The sequence below is a fragment of the Nylanderia fulva genome, unplaced genomic scaffold (genome assembly GCF_048542155.1).
Source record: "Nylanderia fulva isolate GAGA-0341 unplaced genomic scaffold, ASM4854215v1 Scaffold43, whole genome shotgun sequence".
NCBI lineage: Eukaryota > Metazoa > Arthropoda > Insecta > Hymenoptera > Formicidae > Nylanderia > Nylanderia fulva.
The window spans coordinates 97896-117542 of record NW_028190510.1 but is presented as its reverse complement, the minus strand read 5'-3'; the positions used below and the strand labels follow the sequence as shown (position 1 = coordinate 117542).

The following is a 19647-nucleotide window of genomic DNA, read 5'->3' as shown; positions in this document are numbered from 1 at the left end:
GAATAACAAGCGTACGCCATTTTGATGTAGAATGACATCATTAGACGTCAAAATGGCGTCATTTTGACATTTAGTGACGTCAATTTGCCACTTGGAATAGCTTTTTTACTTTGTAATACTACACCTATTGTATATATGCATAGATATTTACATATCTAGTCAGTCAAATATTTTATTACATCATCCTGGAATGATAAATTTCAAATTGCGCAACGTGCAGTCGTGCGGAATACATCGTATGATAAAGAAAAATCAAAATTATTCGCCGGGGAAGTGCAGCGAAGGGACAATGCGAAAGCTCGGGCTTTTATTGGTCCCCGAGTTTCTCTTGAGAATTTCTTTCGAGATGAGTGGGAAGGGAAAAGAAGGACGAAAGAGGAAGGAAGAAGGAAGAGGAAGGAGATGGAGCGAGAGAGAAAGAGAGAGCTTCAGGAGTTCCGCAAACTCGAGCACGATCAAATATTTACTCGATGATCTTAGTGCGGGCTTACGAGCCGCGCGTTATATGTGTATATATACATATATGTATACACATGAGATAGGACAATAAACACACACACACAAACATACACATATACGCGCGCGCGCAAGTGAGATCTGATCAATCTCTAGGAAATAGGGAAAAGAAAAAGAATCTAAGAAATCCAGTCACTCGAGCCGTTAATTTAATATGTTCTATATATAAAGGAAACCTCGACCTTTAATTTCCTAAATTCTAGATTAAATTATAATGTTTCAAAGAGGGACGCGCTTAACCTCTAAAATATAGGTCGTCGCTCCATAAGTGTTCCACATAAAGCTCCCGCTTTTAGAAAATCTGAACCGTTCACGATGCGACAACTCAATAATATACAGTGTTGTGATTCAAAAATTATCTAGATAAAAACGAGATGAAAGTAAGTAAATTTATTTTATGGATACATATGAGATAGGACAATTAACACACACACAACATACACTATATGCGCGCGCGTATGTGAGATCTGATCAATCTCTAGGAAATAGGGAAAAGAAAAAGAATCTAAGAAATCCAGTCACTCGAGCCGTTAATTTAATATGTTCTATATAAAGGAAACCTCGGACCTTTAATTTCCTAAATTCTAGATTAAATTACAATGTTTCAAAGAGGGACGCGCTTAACCTCTAAAATATAGGTCGTCGCTCCATAAGTGTTCCACATAAAGCTCCCGCTTTTAGAAAATCTGAACCGTTCACGATGCAACAACTCAATAATATACAGTGTTGTGATTCAAAAATTATCTAGATAAAGACGAGATGAAAGTAAGTAAATTTATTTTATGGATACATATGAGATAGGACAATTAACACACACACAATATACACTACATGCGCGCGCGTATGTGAGATCTGATCAATCTCTAGGAAATAGGGAAAAGAAAAAGAATCTAAAAAATCCAGTCACTCGAGCCGTTAATTTAATATGTTCTATATAAAGGAAACCTCGCGACCTTTAATTTCCTAAATTCTAGATTAAATTATAATGTTTCAAAGAGGGACGCGCTTAACCTCTAAAATATAGGTCGTCGCTCCATAAGTGTTCCACATAAAGCTCCCGCTTTTAGAAAATCTGAACCGTTCACGATGCGACAACTCAATAATATACAGTGTTGTGATTCAAAAATTATCTAGATAAAGACGAGATGAAAGTAAGTAGATTTATTTTATGGATACATATGAGATAGGACAATTAACACACACACAACATACACTATATGCGCGCGCGTATGTGAGATCTGATCAATCTCTGGGAAATAGGGAAAAGAAAAAGTCTAAAAAGGTGTCACTCGAACAGTTAATTTAATATGTTCTATATAAAGGGAATCTCGCGACCTTTAATTTCCTAAATTCTCGAGATTAAATTATAAATGTTACAAAGGGGGACGCGCCTCTAAAATATGGGTCGTCGCTCCATAAGTGTTCCATATAAAGCTGCCGCTTTTAGAAAATCTGAACCATCCACGATGCGACAACTCAATAATATACAGTGTTCTGCTTAGATGATTTTAAAATTATCTAAATAAAGATGAGAGATATAAAAATATAGTCATTTTAAATGGATAACTTGATATCTAGATAAAATTATATAGCGATTCATCTAGATAATAATTTTTAAGACTGTTTATGTAAACACAGTTATAAAACTATGTGAATTATAAAAGAAATATAAAAATAAATTCATACTTTTTTTGTAAGTTTTTATCGTTTATTGCTTAAGTTCTACTATTTAAGTATTTTTATTTAATGTACTATGATTCTGAAGCAAATTATTTGAACATTATTCTAGATAATTTAGTAAAGATATAACACTTTTTCATTTAAGATGCAAATATAAATAATACATATCTTTATTATCTATATAAAGATAAAAGGACGTCAAAATTTCATATAGATGATCATCTATATAATTTTATTTAGATAACAGCAAACATTGATTATATACGTAAAAAATACGTAATTACCTTGTAAAATAAATTAAAAAATTGCACATAAAAAATATAGTATATATCGTAAAGAGAAAATGTGTTTTTATTCTTCCTTTAGATGGAGTAAATTTTGTCCAAGCGAGTAACGAGAGCTTATTGCGACCAAGCTTGGCCCCAAAATTCTTGCTACTGCTCTCTTCCTTTCTCTCTCTCCCTCACGGGTCGCAAACTTTTGGAAGAACTTATTGGCAAACTTATTACCGGAGTTTAAGCCGCGCGCGAGCGGCGGCCACTTATCGTGAAATCTTCGGCCCACTGGAAGTTTAAAGGGTTCTGGACTCGTGTGGATCATTGAGAGAGAAAGAGATGGGGAGGGAAGGAGAAAGAAAGAGACGAAGATAGATATCGTAATATCTGGCTTGTCCGAAAATTTTTCTCGACCTTCCTAGATATTGCGCCATCGCTATCTCTCCGCACTTGGCGTGTCGCAAAAAATTTTTCCGAATGCTGATTACACTTAGTTTACAAAAAGATTTTTTTTCATCATTTTTAATCAAATAAAGATAAACCAAACAACCCCTAAGTAGCAAACTGACATCATTTGATGTCAAAATTAAAATTCATCAATCATTTTGACATCTAATGACGTTGTTTCGACGTCGAATAACATCATTATATGACGTTTAATGACGTCAGTTTGCTACTTGGGGATGTATCTTAAGTCGTGCCTTATTTTTCTAGAGACTCAATCAACAAAGTCCCAATAAGTCGAAAATAAAGAATGAAGATTTTACCTTTAATTCTTCTTTAAGAAGTTACAATTCAAAAACAAAATGCATTTTTAAATGTTTATCTGGAAATTCTTCACAAACAATAATGGCGGAACGCCTTCTGTAATTCTAATCTTATTGTCTATTTGTTAATTAATGTTGTGTCTTTTAACTTATGATTATCGAAGTAATTTTTTTTACAAATTTTTAATTCAAATAAAAATAATAATCCAAATAAATTTTTCAATTGTATTTCTTTAAAGAAGGCTCAAACGTTATTTCGTCATTCTCGACGTATTTTACTTTGATTCGTCCTTCAAAGATAAAGTGACTACATATACCCTATATTTTTATTTTAAACAAATAATATATTTGTTTGTAGATATAAATATATCGATTAAAAAATTGAAAAACCATAAAGAGTCACCTAATTTAATATATTAAATATAGAAATAATAATTATATAGCATCATAATTATAATTTAAAATAAAAACGGAAATAAAAATATAAATTTTTGAATCGTCAATATCATAAATTATAAAATATCAATTAAAATTGAATTCGTCGCATTTGATAAGCTATCAGGCAAAAAGACACGCTCTCGGAAACAATGGAGTGTGTGACGTATCATTTACGAGAGAAGCGGTACGAGAAAAGAGAAAAGAAGAAGAAACGCGACGAAAGGAAATTGTGAAGTTGCTCGAGAGTGTTTCTCTCATAGCTCTCATATGAGGATACGTTCAAGATACCATTTATATAATTGCGCTCGTAACTGAATCCGCGTAACTTTGTCAGTGGGAAGAAATCGAGACAGAAGTGATTATATGTATATAAATTATTGTAGATATGTATATTTATGTTTGTCTGCTTATCAAAACTTTTATCAATCTCGAAAGAGTCAGAACGAGGCACAGATATTTTTTTAGAATTTTTACTACAGTTACTTAAATTCCAATTATAAAAAGATCTTTCTGGTAAAGAGAGAAAGAAATATAAATTTTATGTATATAGGGTGGCTCACCTAAAAAAATGTTAAAAGCCAATAACTTTGAAAATATTTGTTGAATCAAAAATTTGTTTAAGAGAAGTTTAATGTATTTAAGAGGTCTTTCTAACTATGTAAAGTTACCTCCGCTCCTCCTTCAAGGAAAGGGTAAATTCATAATTTTAAATGGAATCCGTTATAAAATATTTCGTATTTGGATTTTACGAAAAAAAGCAAGTCAATTTTCTTCGGAACATTTGTTTGATTAATTTTAATTATTTTGTAATTAAATGTAAGCTTTCGAATTTACTAAAATATTTTATTTTTTTAAAATAAGTTTCCTTCAACTTTTTTAAATTTTCCTAAAAATTAATTAATTTTATATTTTTTCTACAAATAGTTAATTTAATAAAGAATTTAATTTTTGAAATTTTTCTAAAGATAATATAAACAATTTCATATTAATTTTTTTATCAAGTAAAATATATAATAAAGATCGTCGGTAAATAGCTCCGTTTTGCGTATCAATTACCACGCCTGACTCTTAATTGCCCCTCTTTCCGCATAAAATATATAAGTAAAAAAAAAATAAAAACAAAAACTATAATATCTTTCATTTAACTTATGATTTTATCAATTTAACTTTTAAATGATAACTCTACTTTAAAGTTTAAATGCTTATAACTTTTGATAGAAATATTTTTCTAAGAAATACTCCAGATAAAATTTACTCACTTTTTTTCATAAAATTCAAATATATAATTTATAGGAGTTTCCATTTGAAATTACAAAATTATTTCTCACTTCCCTTAAAGAACGAGCGAGGATGACTTAATGTTTACGTCTAGTTAGAAAAGTCTCTGAACAATGTTGTACTTATTGTTATATGATTTTAAAATTAGCTAGATAAAGATGAGATACAAATATGTAAATTCATCTTAGGATAAAGATAATTTTATTTTAAATTTATATAAAAAATAAAATTACATGGCAATTCATCTAGATAATTTTCAGATAATATTATTTTTAAGACTGCTTATGTAAACACAGTTATAAAAAAATGTAAATTATAAAAGGAATATAAAAATATATGTATTCAGATTTTTATTTATAAATTTTTCTCGCTTACTGCTTAAGTTCTACTATTTAAGTATTTTCATGTGCTACGATTCTAAACCAAAATTATCTGAAAATTATTCTATAATTTAGTAAAGATAATACTTTTTTATCTAAGATGCAGATATAAATAATACATATTTTTATTATCTATATAAAGATAAGATGACGCCAAAGTTTCATCTAAATAATCATCTATATAATTTTATTTAGATAACAACAAACACTGCTTCTCAAATACATGAAATTTTTTGATTTGGCAAATATTGTTTGAGTTATCGACACTGGTAATACTTTATATTTATGGGCCACCCTGTATATCCTAGCGTTAATGTAGGCGCTATCGGAACGATGTCCTACGGTAGAACGTTGCGACGCTCATTGAGCCCCGACAAACTGCCAAAGTAATTTCGCACGTTGCCTGCCTGCGACTCCAAGATATACCAAAAACTTTCCGACACTCAGCGGTCTGTCGCTGTCTTTATTCGCGAAAGTCATGGAAGCTGACCTCTTCCTCGTAATTTGCGCACGATCGCCACTAATTAGCGCCATTTGCCTTATTACAGCACACGGTTGTAATTATTTTATTTTAATATATCACTTATATATATATATATATATATATATATATATATTTAATATATTTAATTTAAATATACATATACAGGGTGTCATTTTTATCGACCATCCCTATAAAGTTTTATTTTATTGGTTTTTTAAAGGACATTTGAAGGTCATTTACGTTTTTTTAAATAAAACCACTATATTCTTTAAAATAAATTAATTCTTTGTAATTTTTGGCATAAAAAGTTATAAAAGTAAGATGGTCAAAAAACAAATAGTTTATAGAAGATATTTTATACTTAAATTTGATACAATTTTACATAAGCTGTGAAATATCTTATAAAATATTCACTTTTCGATGATCTTGTCTGAAAACTTTTATACATAAAATTAATGAAAAAAATTGGTGTAAAGAAAACACATAATTTTGTTTCGAAGAAAAAGTATGTAAATTGCAACTAGCAGCTACATACTTTTTCTTACAAACAACTATGTGTTTCTTTTATACTAATTAATACCTTTTATTACATTATTCATAAAATATGTAAGTAAGAAAAATGAATATTTTACGAGATATTAATAATTCATCAATTATATATTTAACATTTTGTCAAATTTAAATATAAAATATCTCCTAAACTATTCATTTTTTTATCATCTTATCCTTATAACTTTTTATGCCAAAAATTGTGAGCAATCGATTTATATAAAAAAAATATGGTGATTCCATTTAAAAAATATAAATGACTTTTAAATGACTTTGGAAAGCGCTCCTCAGTAATGCCATCTTCTGTCCTCCTTCAAATCAAATAACTTTTGTTTTAATCAGGTTGTTGTATTAATAAAAAATAAAAAAGGTTATGGGGTTAAATAACTTTTGTTTTAATCAGGTTGTTGTATTAATAAAAAATAAAAAAGGTTATGGAGTCAAATAACTTTTGTTTTAATCAGGTTGTTGTATTAATAAAAAATAAAAAAAGTTTTGGGGTCAACTAAAATCGGACATCCTGTATGTTTTCAGAATATGTTCTCCAAAGAGAGAGAGAGATGATATAAAGATAAAAAAATTACAATAAAGTAATTAAATATCCCAGGTGACAAACTGACGTCAAAATAACGTCATTTTGACATTTAATGGTGTCACTTTGCTACACATATGTATATATAAATATTCTTATACATCAATGATGTACTTACCGCATTGGTTTGAACAATGCTTGCGTGTTATCGCCATAATCAATGATTAATTTTAGCTGTGTGCCGCCGTCCTTTTGAACTGCAACAAAAAATTCGATAAATCTTTACATTATGAAATATACTCGATTAAAACTTAAATAAAAAATTCAAATTTTCTCATAATTATAATATAATAATAATTATAGAATAATATAAATTCTCTCTCTTTTTAGCTAAATTCTGCTAACTTTGCATCACGTTTTGATTTTGATTTCCAAAGAGATTTTTAGCGAGAAAACACAATAAAAAAAAATCTAGGATTTAATAAAATATGCAAGATATATAGTGATATAAATATTTTACAAAACGTAAATTTTAAATTTTAACACGCGAAAAAATTAACAAAATTATTGCATTTCGAATAGAAATCATAAAAACTATATAAACACATGCACACAAATATGCAAACACATCAACTTATTTTTTATTATTTTCAATTAAAATTTTATTCAAAGAAAACAAAAAATTTGCATATGTACCTTAGTTTCATTCATTTATTTATGTGTAATAAAAAATAAACACGTAAACGGCAGGAGAAACTTTCCAATAAAAATTAACCTGATCTAATCTATATATATTTAAAGGGATGAATTATTAAAATATTATTCATATACCCTTCGAAAATAAATTAGATTAGACTAGTTTTTTCTTTGGGGAAGAGAAACATCCTTTAGATTTATTATGCATAAATAAATAAATGTGCTAAGAATACACACTTTATAAAAAATGTACATATAAAATAATGATCGTCGAATACATACAATATTGGTCTCATCTATTTTTTTGTCATCCTAATTTTATTACAATCTATCCATGTACGTAGGACATTTAGCAATATTTATGTCATGGAATTGAACATGTGAAGAACGTTTCCGGTGATATGATCTTATATTGATTATACTTTATGTAATTATATAATGATTAATACTTTGAGGTGTGTAGATCTAAAGTTTTTAGGGTAAGTTATGTTACAATATTGTATATTTTAGGATATAAAGTCTATTGGTATTTTTCTCTTTAGTCTTCTCGTTTTAAAGGATTGTTTCATGAGGTTTACTGTTAGAGAGTTCGGGTGATTTAGGAGTCTATTATGATAGTTTGTACAACACTTTACAATTTCTCTTTTGACGCTCGGTATTTGGAGGTCGTGTTGTATGAAATCGTTGGTTATAAACCATGGAGCATCTAGAATCATTCTTAAGACCTTGGATTGGAAGTGCTGTAGTATTTCTTGGTTTTTAACTTTAATAGTATAATTGTCTTGAGTAATTAGATTTAGCATGTTTATTAACGGACTAATATTATTGACTCCTGAAATAAATATTGGTAGAGCTTTTATAGGTTTAACAGTATCTATATTTTCTGTTCTTTCGAATTCCTGGTTGTCTAGTTGCTTGTATTTATTTGCTACACTAATTGGCGCGCATAGCCAGTAATCGGTAATACGTGTTTGTTTTGAGTGGCGTATATTATTATAATCTCTAAAAACTCACCTTTAAAAAAAGGTAAAAAAAGGCGACCAGTTAAGGGCACGCCATTAACGAAAATTATCCATTGCAAACCCATGGAGAATCCTATCCTATTGCAAACCCATGTAGAATCCTATGAAAAATTAATCATTGCAAACCCATGTAGAATCCTAGGCAAAATTAACCATTGCAAACCCATGTAGAATCGTACCCATTGCAAACCTATGTAGAATCCTATGAAAAATTAACCATTGCAAACTCATGTAGAATCCTATGAAAAATTAACCATTGCAAACCCATGTAGAATTGTATTAAAAATTATCCATTGCAAACTTATGTAGAATCCTACATTGCAAACCCATGTACAATAGAATTGTATGAAAAATTATCGATTATAAACCCATGTACAATCGTAACAAAAGTAATGAAATAAAAAAAAAATTGCGCCAAGTGAAAGTAGAAACTTGTACCAGTGGAAAATTAAAGTTGCAGACATATATAGAGTCGTATAATGAATCAGTAAAAATTTAAATTTGCAAATGTAGAATCGTACCATAAAAAAACTTATCTTTTAAAAAAAAAGATAAACAAGATGCCAAGTCCATGCGCCATGTGAAAAAGAAATAAAAAAATTTTAGTTAAAAAAACTGGGCGCGCTGCTAAGTTTCAAAATTACAATGCACCTTAAAGTAACATTAATTAATTTAAACACAAAACATATTTTAACTGTAATGAGTTTAAAAGTAACAATTTAATTTTAATATTGTTAGAATATTATTTAGCAGCGCTCCCAGAGAGAGAGAGAGAGAGAGAGAGAGAGAGTTAGCCAACATAACTCCGCACGCTGCCGATATGGCGGAGCGCCACTATCGCCATCTGTTGTAAAACGTGCGAGATGGACAAAATTACCACTACATGCATCTTGCATGCGTTGTGTACGTGTGATATATGTGTGCGCATGTGTTGTATACGTGTGAATACGTGTAGCACGATACTACTATGTATGCGTGGTCGATGATGATAATGATGATGATAATGATGATAATGATGACGGGGACGTTTCTTAATAGAAATTTTTCATATTTCGACTTTGCATTTATATATCTCTGCTTACAAATCACGTAGAGCAGAAATAAAGACACTTTTATTATATAATTCGAACTCAATCTATCGATTAAGTCTAGTATAAACTCGATTGCTTCAGCCATTATTGAGGATTCGAAATATTATAAAGACTCAAATGTCCGACTCGCGTTAAGATACACGGTGTCTCCGCTACGCCCTTAACTGGTCGCGAGACACTACCGTGTCTCTTGATTTTCTGGACTGGATCTAGGTCGTTTGTTCTTGCTTTTAACCTCTTGCCATTCGTTATGTTTTATCGAGGTATACTTTTTCGAAGTGCATCATTATTATAAGATACCTAATCTGTCTCGACTGCGGTTATCTGTTTCAGTGCATCTGATTTACTCTGTTGCGGCATTGTATGGGTCTGCATATGTGCATTGCTATGGAATTATTTTAGCTGACCAGCAATGTGTATTACTGTTTGTTAAATACTTTAGCTTTTTTACATACAGATGTTTGATTTTAAGTGATAAATATTAGCATTACCGTATTATTGAAAGTTAACACTGAGATATTTTATCGCGTTCGGAACGGCAGTGCGTTGTAAACACGTCCGACCTGTATGACGGTTCAAACAAGACTTATCTCATCTAATTGGTCGTGGAATTTTTTAAGTACTTTTCTCGTATTCCTCGCTAAAACTTTCTTTGAAAGTTGTACTTTTACGTTAAAAATGATCAAAATCGTGTTCCTTCCTCCTTCTCTTTTTCTCTTCCTCCCTCTAACATTCTTCTACATATGTAATATACATATAATTAGTAATTGTAAAATGTTATAAATTATGACAATTTTAATATAAATCGCGATTAGATTGAGTGGTTTATATTTAAGTTTCATAAGCTTAAATAACACGAATCGATCTTTGTCAAGCAATAATAAATCGTCGCGATCAAATAATAAAACGACGTTCGTCGTCTACAGTCTCCGAATTTAGAGCGTGTAACATTTAAGATATCGACATAATCGATATCACGAGATCGATATATTATTCGGCAGAAAATGGAACCAGGTTTATTCTGATACGTTGCGCGTTTCGATAGTATGTTAATAAGCAAATGCAAATTCACGACTATTCGTGATTCTATGATTGAGAATGTGTACCATTACGGCAATTTATAATTCAGTCAACACAAATCGACCAATCGAAAGATTGCATATTTTACATACACAGTGTATACACACATTGTATCTGTATTAAAAATAACTTCTATGAATTTTTTTAGATTTTTATCTTTATTAATTTCCGAGTTATATATTTTTAAAAACATTGATTTCTTTGAATTCAAAACATTTCAAATATTTATAACTTTAAGAAAAATAAATATATTGTCATTAATAAGGTGATCATTTTTTTGTCTTTGAATGTATTTTTTAAACTAAATATTAAAATAATTTAAAAAAATTTAATGGTATATTTTAGTCAATTTTAACCAAAATTATTTTTTAAGGCCATTTCAAATTTTTTTCAAAAATCGCATTTTTTGGTTGTTTACACATTATTTCGATTAAAAAATTAGTACTTACAAAATTAATAAGCACTCATTTCGAAAAGTCAGGGAAAAATTCCAATATTTGTAATTTTTTAAGATTTTTGCTATTTTTTCGAAAATAATGTTTGTCAGTTGTTTAGGCAACTCGGATTAAGGAGAACACTCTTAAAATAAAAGATGTTAATGAAATCAAACGTATTTTATTGGAAATTAGTACATAAAAACTTTTGTTGTATATATACATAGTTTAAATAATTAATAAATTTCATTATTAATATACGATTTTATTATTAATGTACGTGCGGCACGTCAATGTTTGGTGGATTATTATTATTATACAATGTATATATGATATTCATGGAAGCTACTTTCAATAAATACAAAAAGATAAAAAAATGGAACAAATAAAAAATGGTCGAGGAAAAAAGTCGTTGATTTGATATGGAATGCATATATATATATATATATATATAATTTGGAATTAAAGCAACAAATTAGCATATAATATTATTTGATTAAGCTATATGTTTGATTTCTCATGATAGAGATGCCAAGCTAATAGAAATAAAATTGTTATAAAAATTCTGTATATATATATATATATATATATATATATATTGTGTATATATATATATATATATATATATATATATATCATATAATAATATAGAAAATATGATAAAAATTTTTTAAATTTTAATATAAATATCATCTAAAAATATAATAAGATTTATATATAATTCTTTAAATTATTTATATAAGAATTAAAAATTCTCACTTTATGATATTTTATATACAAAAACTTGTATCTAAAATTAAAATTAATTATGTGTTTAATTATATGTTTATTTGTTTTATTTGCTTATTAAGTATTTTATAAAATATTTTATTTTATAAAAAATTGGTTTAAGAATAAAGTGAAACTGAGCGTAATAATTATTTTTTGAAATAATGTTATTAATATTAATATCAGTAAATATTCGTATTATCTTAATTATTTATTAATTCGGTCATTGCTTTATTTAATTTCAATGTATTTATATTTTACAACTTTGTTGCTGCGAAAGTAATCGTATAGTAAATGTATTAATTGGTTTTATATGGAAAATAAATTGAAAATTAGAATATATAGCAATTAATTGAGGAAATATAATTTAATATCATAATTATGAGACATCACCTTATATAACCTCTTTTATACCACTTTTCTGTTATTTACTCAAATGTCTCATGACTTAGTGACGGTATGTCAACGTATGTATAATTGCCATCATTGTGGATATAATTAGACTAATTACCATGACTAATTAAATACAGTCTTCGTTATTGTCGATCGAATTGGAGCGGAATTTTAATTATTATTATGGCGAAAGTTTTATATTTGTTTGTCTTACTATAATCTTTATTTCTTCGTCTTCTTTTGTTTAATTTTATAATTCCGTTGTTATTATTTTTCGAAGGTTTATTCACCATAAATTTATAGTCTTCGATTTTATCGAGCAGATATTATCCTGTGAAACAATCCCGTATATTTTAACTAACAGAAATAAAAATATTACACATATTCACAATAAACTCAATAATAATATAAAATAATATAACATATAATTTCAATTAAAATACAGAAAAATAAATATTATTTTAATTTAAATGACATGCAATAAATAATATTGGAAGATTGCAATAAAATATAATTGAATATAATTATTTAATATAATAAATTTAATTAATTTAATATTATTAATATTTTAATTATAATTTAATATAAATTAATAATATTAAAAAAGTGTTTAAACGTAAAAAGCTATAAAATAATATTTTATAGGAGACACTATTTGAGAATTACAAACTGTGCGATTAATTCTATATACAATATATAATTATATTGTAATATTCTACTCACCCACATGAAGAATCGGCTTAGTCGCCATCTCGTGGAGCAACTGGTCCACGTATTTCGAGTTCTTAGGATATAACTGCAATCTTGAGATTTGCAGATGAAACTTCTCCAAGGTTGTGCCATTTTTTCTGCGATAAAAAATATTTGCGTTTACTTTCAACGTATTCTTAAAATAAAAAATATTTATTAAAATTTACATGTGTATCATATTATAAAAATGAATTTCATTTTTTTACATGATGCTTCTTAATAATCGTGACTTTTTAGAAAAATTTCTTCTAACAGCTTTAATTTTCTGAAATGTAGAGAGTTGATGAAGAATAACTTTTGAAAAAAAAGAAGCTTTAACTCTCGACAACAATTTATTTTACTGATCGCAAAACATTTTAACGGCAAATTAATAATAACGTTTCGTTATGAAAAAAAGATCGAATGCCAATCGATGCAGGTATCAATTCTAGAAACATTCATGAAACGTTGGAAAAATTCTCGGCAAATATTTCTGCGCGAACGAGGACAAACGATAAAAATGCAATTCCCGTTGCCATTTTTTCTCGATGTAACAAGATAAAAGAAAAAGATAAAGAACGGAACTGTAAAGTGTATAGATAATATTACAAGCGCATAAATATTAATCTGATCATAAATACATAAAGTTTTTTATAAAAATGGTTTTATGTTCTTCATAATTTACAAAGTTAGCACTTTTAGATTACTATATGTCTGGAAATATGAGACATTTTCGAAAGGAAAAAACAAATTTTTCTTTCTTTAATTTTCTTAAATTTTTAAGAAAATTGGAAAAAAGATAAAAATATTTTCAAAAATTTTGTTTTTAACGCAATAACAAATAAAATTATTAAAAATAATAAAAATCATATTGCTTTTTTACTTTACCATCATTCATTTTTTTAAGATAATTTATATGTTTAGAGATATATCAATATTTTTAAAATAAAAAGTTTCCTGAAAACAAAGCTTTTACAAGCTTCAGACAAAATGTTTTCTTATTTTATTCAAAAATCCATTTTAATATTTGGTATAGTTTCTAAGCCAAAAGAAAAAGAGTTTATATAAACATATTTTTATATACATAGATATGTCTCATATATGTTAATTAATATTATATAAAACAAGCAAATGAAAAAGTGGATATCAATGTATTTTTTAATATTTTATTCACAGTTGTTTTGTCAAAATAAGACAGAAATAATCATCAAAATTTTATGACGCGATATTGAGCTCTTGTACAGAATGGCAAAGAGAGATGGAAGGGAAGATCACGAAAACATAATTTGTAGACGTCATTTGGCCATGTCAAAATGCATGCAATGGCGTTCACGAGATGCTGGATTAGTTCTGTTTTATCGATCGAAAAGTGAGATTAGATTCGACTATAAATCTATTTTTTAAAGAGAATTTAATTTAAAAAATCTAAATATTTTAATTTTTTTATTTATATTTTGATTGGCTATAGAGATTTATAAATCTTTTTCCACAATTAAAGTATTAATATTACAAACCGCGTTAGTTTTATAATTTCAGATAATAAACAATCTGTATAGCCAATAAATAGATTTATAGTCAAATCTAGTCTCACTTTTCGATAATACGAAACTACTCCGATATTCTTTTAAGAATAAGGATACCCTTATCCGATATGAAAAGATATCGTCTTAGTTATCTTCTTATATACATGCGCGACATGCGCTTTCCCAATTCATAATGTTGTTTTTTTTAAATATGTATGCAAAGCAATAGGAAAGATATATCAATGTGTATGCACGAAAATTCTTCTGCTAATATAATCATTAATAATATCATATATAATCATTAATAATATAGTATTATAACATTAGGGGCAAGTATGCTAAATCGTATCTTCCAAGGTAAATATTAAAATTGCAATAAAACTATCACAGAAATGAAAAAATTTCTTCATTTATTTGAAACTATGGTTCTTCGTCAACGCTAAACATTAATATTTTTATTTTATATCGTACACAGTAGAAAAATTTGTTTTCTTATTAAAAACAGTTCCCGTTAAAATTTTGTGTTAAATATTTAATACATTTATATGTTAATTTAACATATTGCTGTTGTGTTAATTGAACTTAAATGTTAAATTATTGAAACGACTGAAAAAAAATGTAAAAATAACACAATATGAATCTATTTTCAATTTTACACAATAAATATGTCCTGTTTTATTAGTGACAAGATTTATTTATTAAAATTTATAGGAAAAAAATGTAGATTTTTTATTTCATAATATAAGTGGGAATGATAAAATCGAAAATTAACATATTTTTTTAGTTAATTTTTACATTAAAACTATGTTAATTTCGCACAAAATTTATTTTAAATTAAACTTTTGCATTTATTTTGTGGTAAAATATTAACACAGTATTTGTGTCTCCATTTAACATATCTATATTATATTAAATAACACAAAAATTTCTGTGAACCGTTTGGGACATGTAATGAATACAAATTTTTCAATTGTATAAATTAAAACTTTTTTAAAAGTAGTTGGTACAACTTAAATAACTGTTTATTAAATTATATCTATAAGTTTTAAATTATACCTCTAACAATAAAATTAAAAAATTGTAACAAAAATAAAGTTTTATTTTCTACAAAAGTTTGCAATCTGCGACAAAACATATCTATAAGAATGTTTATAATCATAAATTATCTTTAAAAATTTAACAAAAATACTTTTTGTATCACACAAAAATATAAATATGTATTATCTCAATATAATTATAAAAATTAATAATATTTCAGTTGTTCATCTAAATATAAAAAAACTAATATCTACGTAAAAAAATAAGTTTAGTAAACCGTACAAGTGCGATAAATCGGGAACCAATTACAGTATGTTTTATCGAACTTCCATTGCTTTGTTAAAATGAATAAAAAATAAATCTTAAAACATTTTGCCGATTTTCAACGCTTCCATAAACAGGATTAAATAAGATGAAAAAATGCTTTAATAAAATAAGTTGATTTGCTTATCTTTCTCAATATGACAACTTTGGCACGGGGTACCGAATATTATATGAAAATCATCTCTTAAAATATATTTTAATTTTGTTTAAGAAAAACAAGAGGTACGATTTAACAAACTTTCCTCTATATATAATATAAAGCGTTAAATATGAAAAAATATGATTAATTTTATTTTATACGATAAAATTTATATAAATATAAAATTTTCGAATTATAAATTATTATTGAATTACAAATAATTACTTCGCAAAATTTGTTATTAAATTCTTTTCGTAAAGAAAACTTTCGACGGCATCAATCTCAAATCGATTAATTTACTGCCAGCAGTCTTTTATTAAAATTCATCTCATGGCCTTTTCGTTGCCATCCTCCTACCCCGAATCCCATTTTCACCTCCAACCTAAAATCTGAACACTTGTCGATATCCAGTTACGACGTGTTTCCAATAAAAATCCACCACTTTCGCTAAATAAATCATCATATCGTCGAGTTGCTGAAACTTTCAGCCACGTTCCAATTTTTCGATATTTCCATCGAATTTCAATGAAAAATGCGCAGGTAGATTTATAATTAAAAGCATATACTTTTATTCTCTAATTTTGATTTAGATGCATGTTTAAAAAGATATGTGTATATTAATTTTATTTTGCTAATATATGTATATAATATCGATTCACAGTTATTCTCACTATATTCTTATTATATATCAATTTATTTTAATCAAATTAATATAAAATAAAATTAATATTATAACTAAATAAATTTATTTTAATATTTTCTAAATATTAACTTTGTTTCTCAGTTTTGATATAGTTACAACAATTATTTTCTCCTTAGTATTATAATTCACAAAATCGTTTAGACCTAGATGATGGCCTAAAAATAAGGAAGAGATCCTGTCATCGGATAGTTAGTATGCCACAAGGATTCTGCTATGATGCTTCTTCATCTTTCTTGAAGACGAAAAGTTGATATGATACTTCTAGACATGGATTTTTCATCGTCACAAAAGAGGGAAAGAAAGAACGAGAGGGAAAGAGAGAACGAGAGAGAGAGAGAGAGAGAGAGAATAATTTTAAAATATAAAAAAAATGTTTTAATTCTCTCTCATTAAATAATTTAATGTATATCATTGTTTAATTTTAAATTGCAATATTAGATGTATTATAATATTATAATTTACGAAATAAACTATTTTATATTTATTTTATATATATATATAGTGTAAGGTAAATATATATATATATATATATATATATATATATATATATATATATATATATATATACGTATACATATATATTACATATATGTATATAAGTTACAATTTTATATATATATATATATATATATATATATATATGTGTGTGTGTGTGTGATACACATATATAGGTATTTAATATTTTCAATAATTTAAAAATAAATTGAAATATTATTAATATTTAAAACATTTTTATTTTAATAATGAATTTATAATAACAGAGCATATCTACTTATACAGAAAACGATATTACGAAAAAATATGAAAAATGTATATTATATTTTATAGCAAATATTTGTGCGTAATAAACATTTATCTGACGTCTCGCAACATCTCGTAAATGACTTTAAATATCCTTAAATGACCTTTACTTGGATCCTAAGTTGATCCTCATGAATATCAATGACTTTAGTGGCTTAGTTCTAACAGAATAAAAAATTGTGACGTTATATAAAGTGAAATAATTTTGTAATAATTTTTTTATATATCAAGCCGAACGAAATTCAGTGAATAAACCTAGTTTAAACCTACATAAAAGTTGTTGGTGGATTTGTAACTTTCTGCATATGTTAGAGATTTATTTTTCTGTGCGTATGCGAATCTCGCTTATTTGGATTAAAAGTTGAAAACTCGTGTGGAATCATATAATTATAGATCTCATCATATTGAAAGCATCGGGCTGGGTAAGATGGATTTTGCTTCGTGCTTTTTTAATACATGTAATATGACATTCAAAAAATATATAAAGAGAGATTATGGCAAAATTTAAGTTTGGTATTGTTCAAAATTGTTCTATCAAAATTTTATGTAGAAAAGCAGAATCATGTAAAAAGATGACAGAGAGAATAAAAACAAGAGCAATTTGTGCTGTAAACAAGAATAAATATATATATTTACGCGCGCGCGCGCGCGTGTGTGTGTGTATTTATTTATTCTTGTTTACTGCACTTGTTTTTATTCTCTCTATCATCTTTTCACATGATTCTGCTTTTCCACACTTTTCCAAAATTTTGATGGATCGATTTGATAGAACAATTTTAGACAATACCAAACTTAAATTTTGCCATAATCTCTCTTTATATATATTTTGAATGTCACATTATATGTATCAAAAAAGAACGAAGCAAAATCATATAATATATATATATATACATATATATATATATATATGTATATATATTATATATACACGCATCTCCACTTGCACACATATATTAATTTATAGATTAAAATTATATTATATTACATTATAAAACATACGTTTTTTATTCGGATGTTAATACAAAAAAACTAATACATATAATTTAAAATAAATCATATGAAACTAATATTGTAAGGTAAAAATAATAATTTTATCAATCTAATTTAAAATAGAATATATATACATATATTTTAATTATTTTAAAGAAAAAACTTTATATTTAAAAAAAATATTATATTTAGTATACGTCTATTAATGTATTGTAAATAATTAATATTATATATATATATATATATATATATATATATATGCAATTTAAAGTAAATCATAAAACTGAGATGGATGAAGTATTTAATACAGTTTATCAATATAAATTAAAGTAAAATATATTTTAATTGCTTCAAAAATAACATATTACATTTAAATTAAAATATTATATTTTAATGTAACTGATTATCAAAATTCTATAAAATATAAAATTCTAATATACTTATAAAACATTTAAACTTCGTTTTTCAGCAGTTATGTGTTTATTAAAAACTTTTGAGTGCTAAACAAATGCCACAAATTAAATTTCACTAGCATAGATTCATATCAGATTTTGAAAATAATTAAGGTTTAATATGTAAAAAATGGCTTTATTGCGATATTTCAGATTTTCTTGTAAAAAATATGAAAATTAGGTAAAAATTAGGATTGGATTAGGATTAGATTAGGTTAAACTTACCAAAGTAAGATATCAAAATTAAGAAATGCATTTTATAATAGATGAACACATTCATGACAATCTAATCAGAATTTGTAGCTATAACATCAATCTTTTTTATAAAAAAATCTCAATTATCGCAAAATAGCCATATTTTTGCCTTATTATTAAACCTCAATTTTTTCAAAAATCTGACGTACTGATGGAATTTAGCTCGCGGTCGTTTTCAATTATAAAAAAAAAACCTATAAGTACCTATGTAACCAACTGACATTATTAAACGTCATCATTAATGAAACATCATTAAACGTCCAAATGACGTCATTTGACGTCAAAATGTCATTTTGACATTTAATGACAT

The 19647-nt window shown here is 26.5% G+C and overlaps 1 protein-coding gene across 1 annotated transcript in view; it reads right to left on the bottom strand.

Moving 5' to 3' along the window:
- The window catches only part of LOC114937741 (uncharacterized), a 58831-nt gene that overhangs the window by 13940 nt on the left and 25244 nt on the right, over positions 1-19647 (bottom strand). The window contains exons 2-3 of the mRNA XM_085486391.1: positions 13107-13231; positions 7078-7156 (exon numbers count right to left, since the gene is read on the bottom strand). Coding sequence (XP_085342517.1) covers positions 7078-7156; positions 13107-13231 — 204 coding nt within the window. The remainder of the gene's footprint in view (positions 1-7077; positions 7157-13106; positions 13232-19647) is intronic.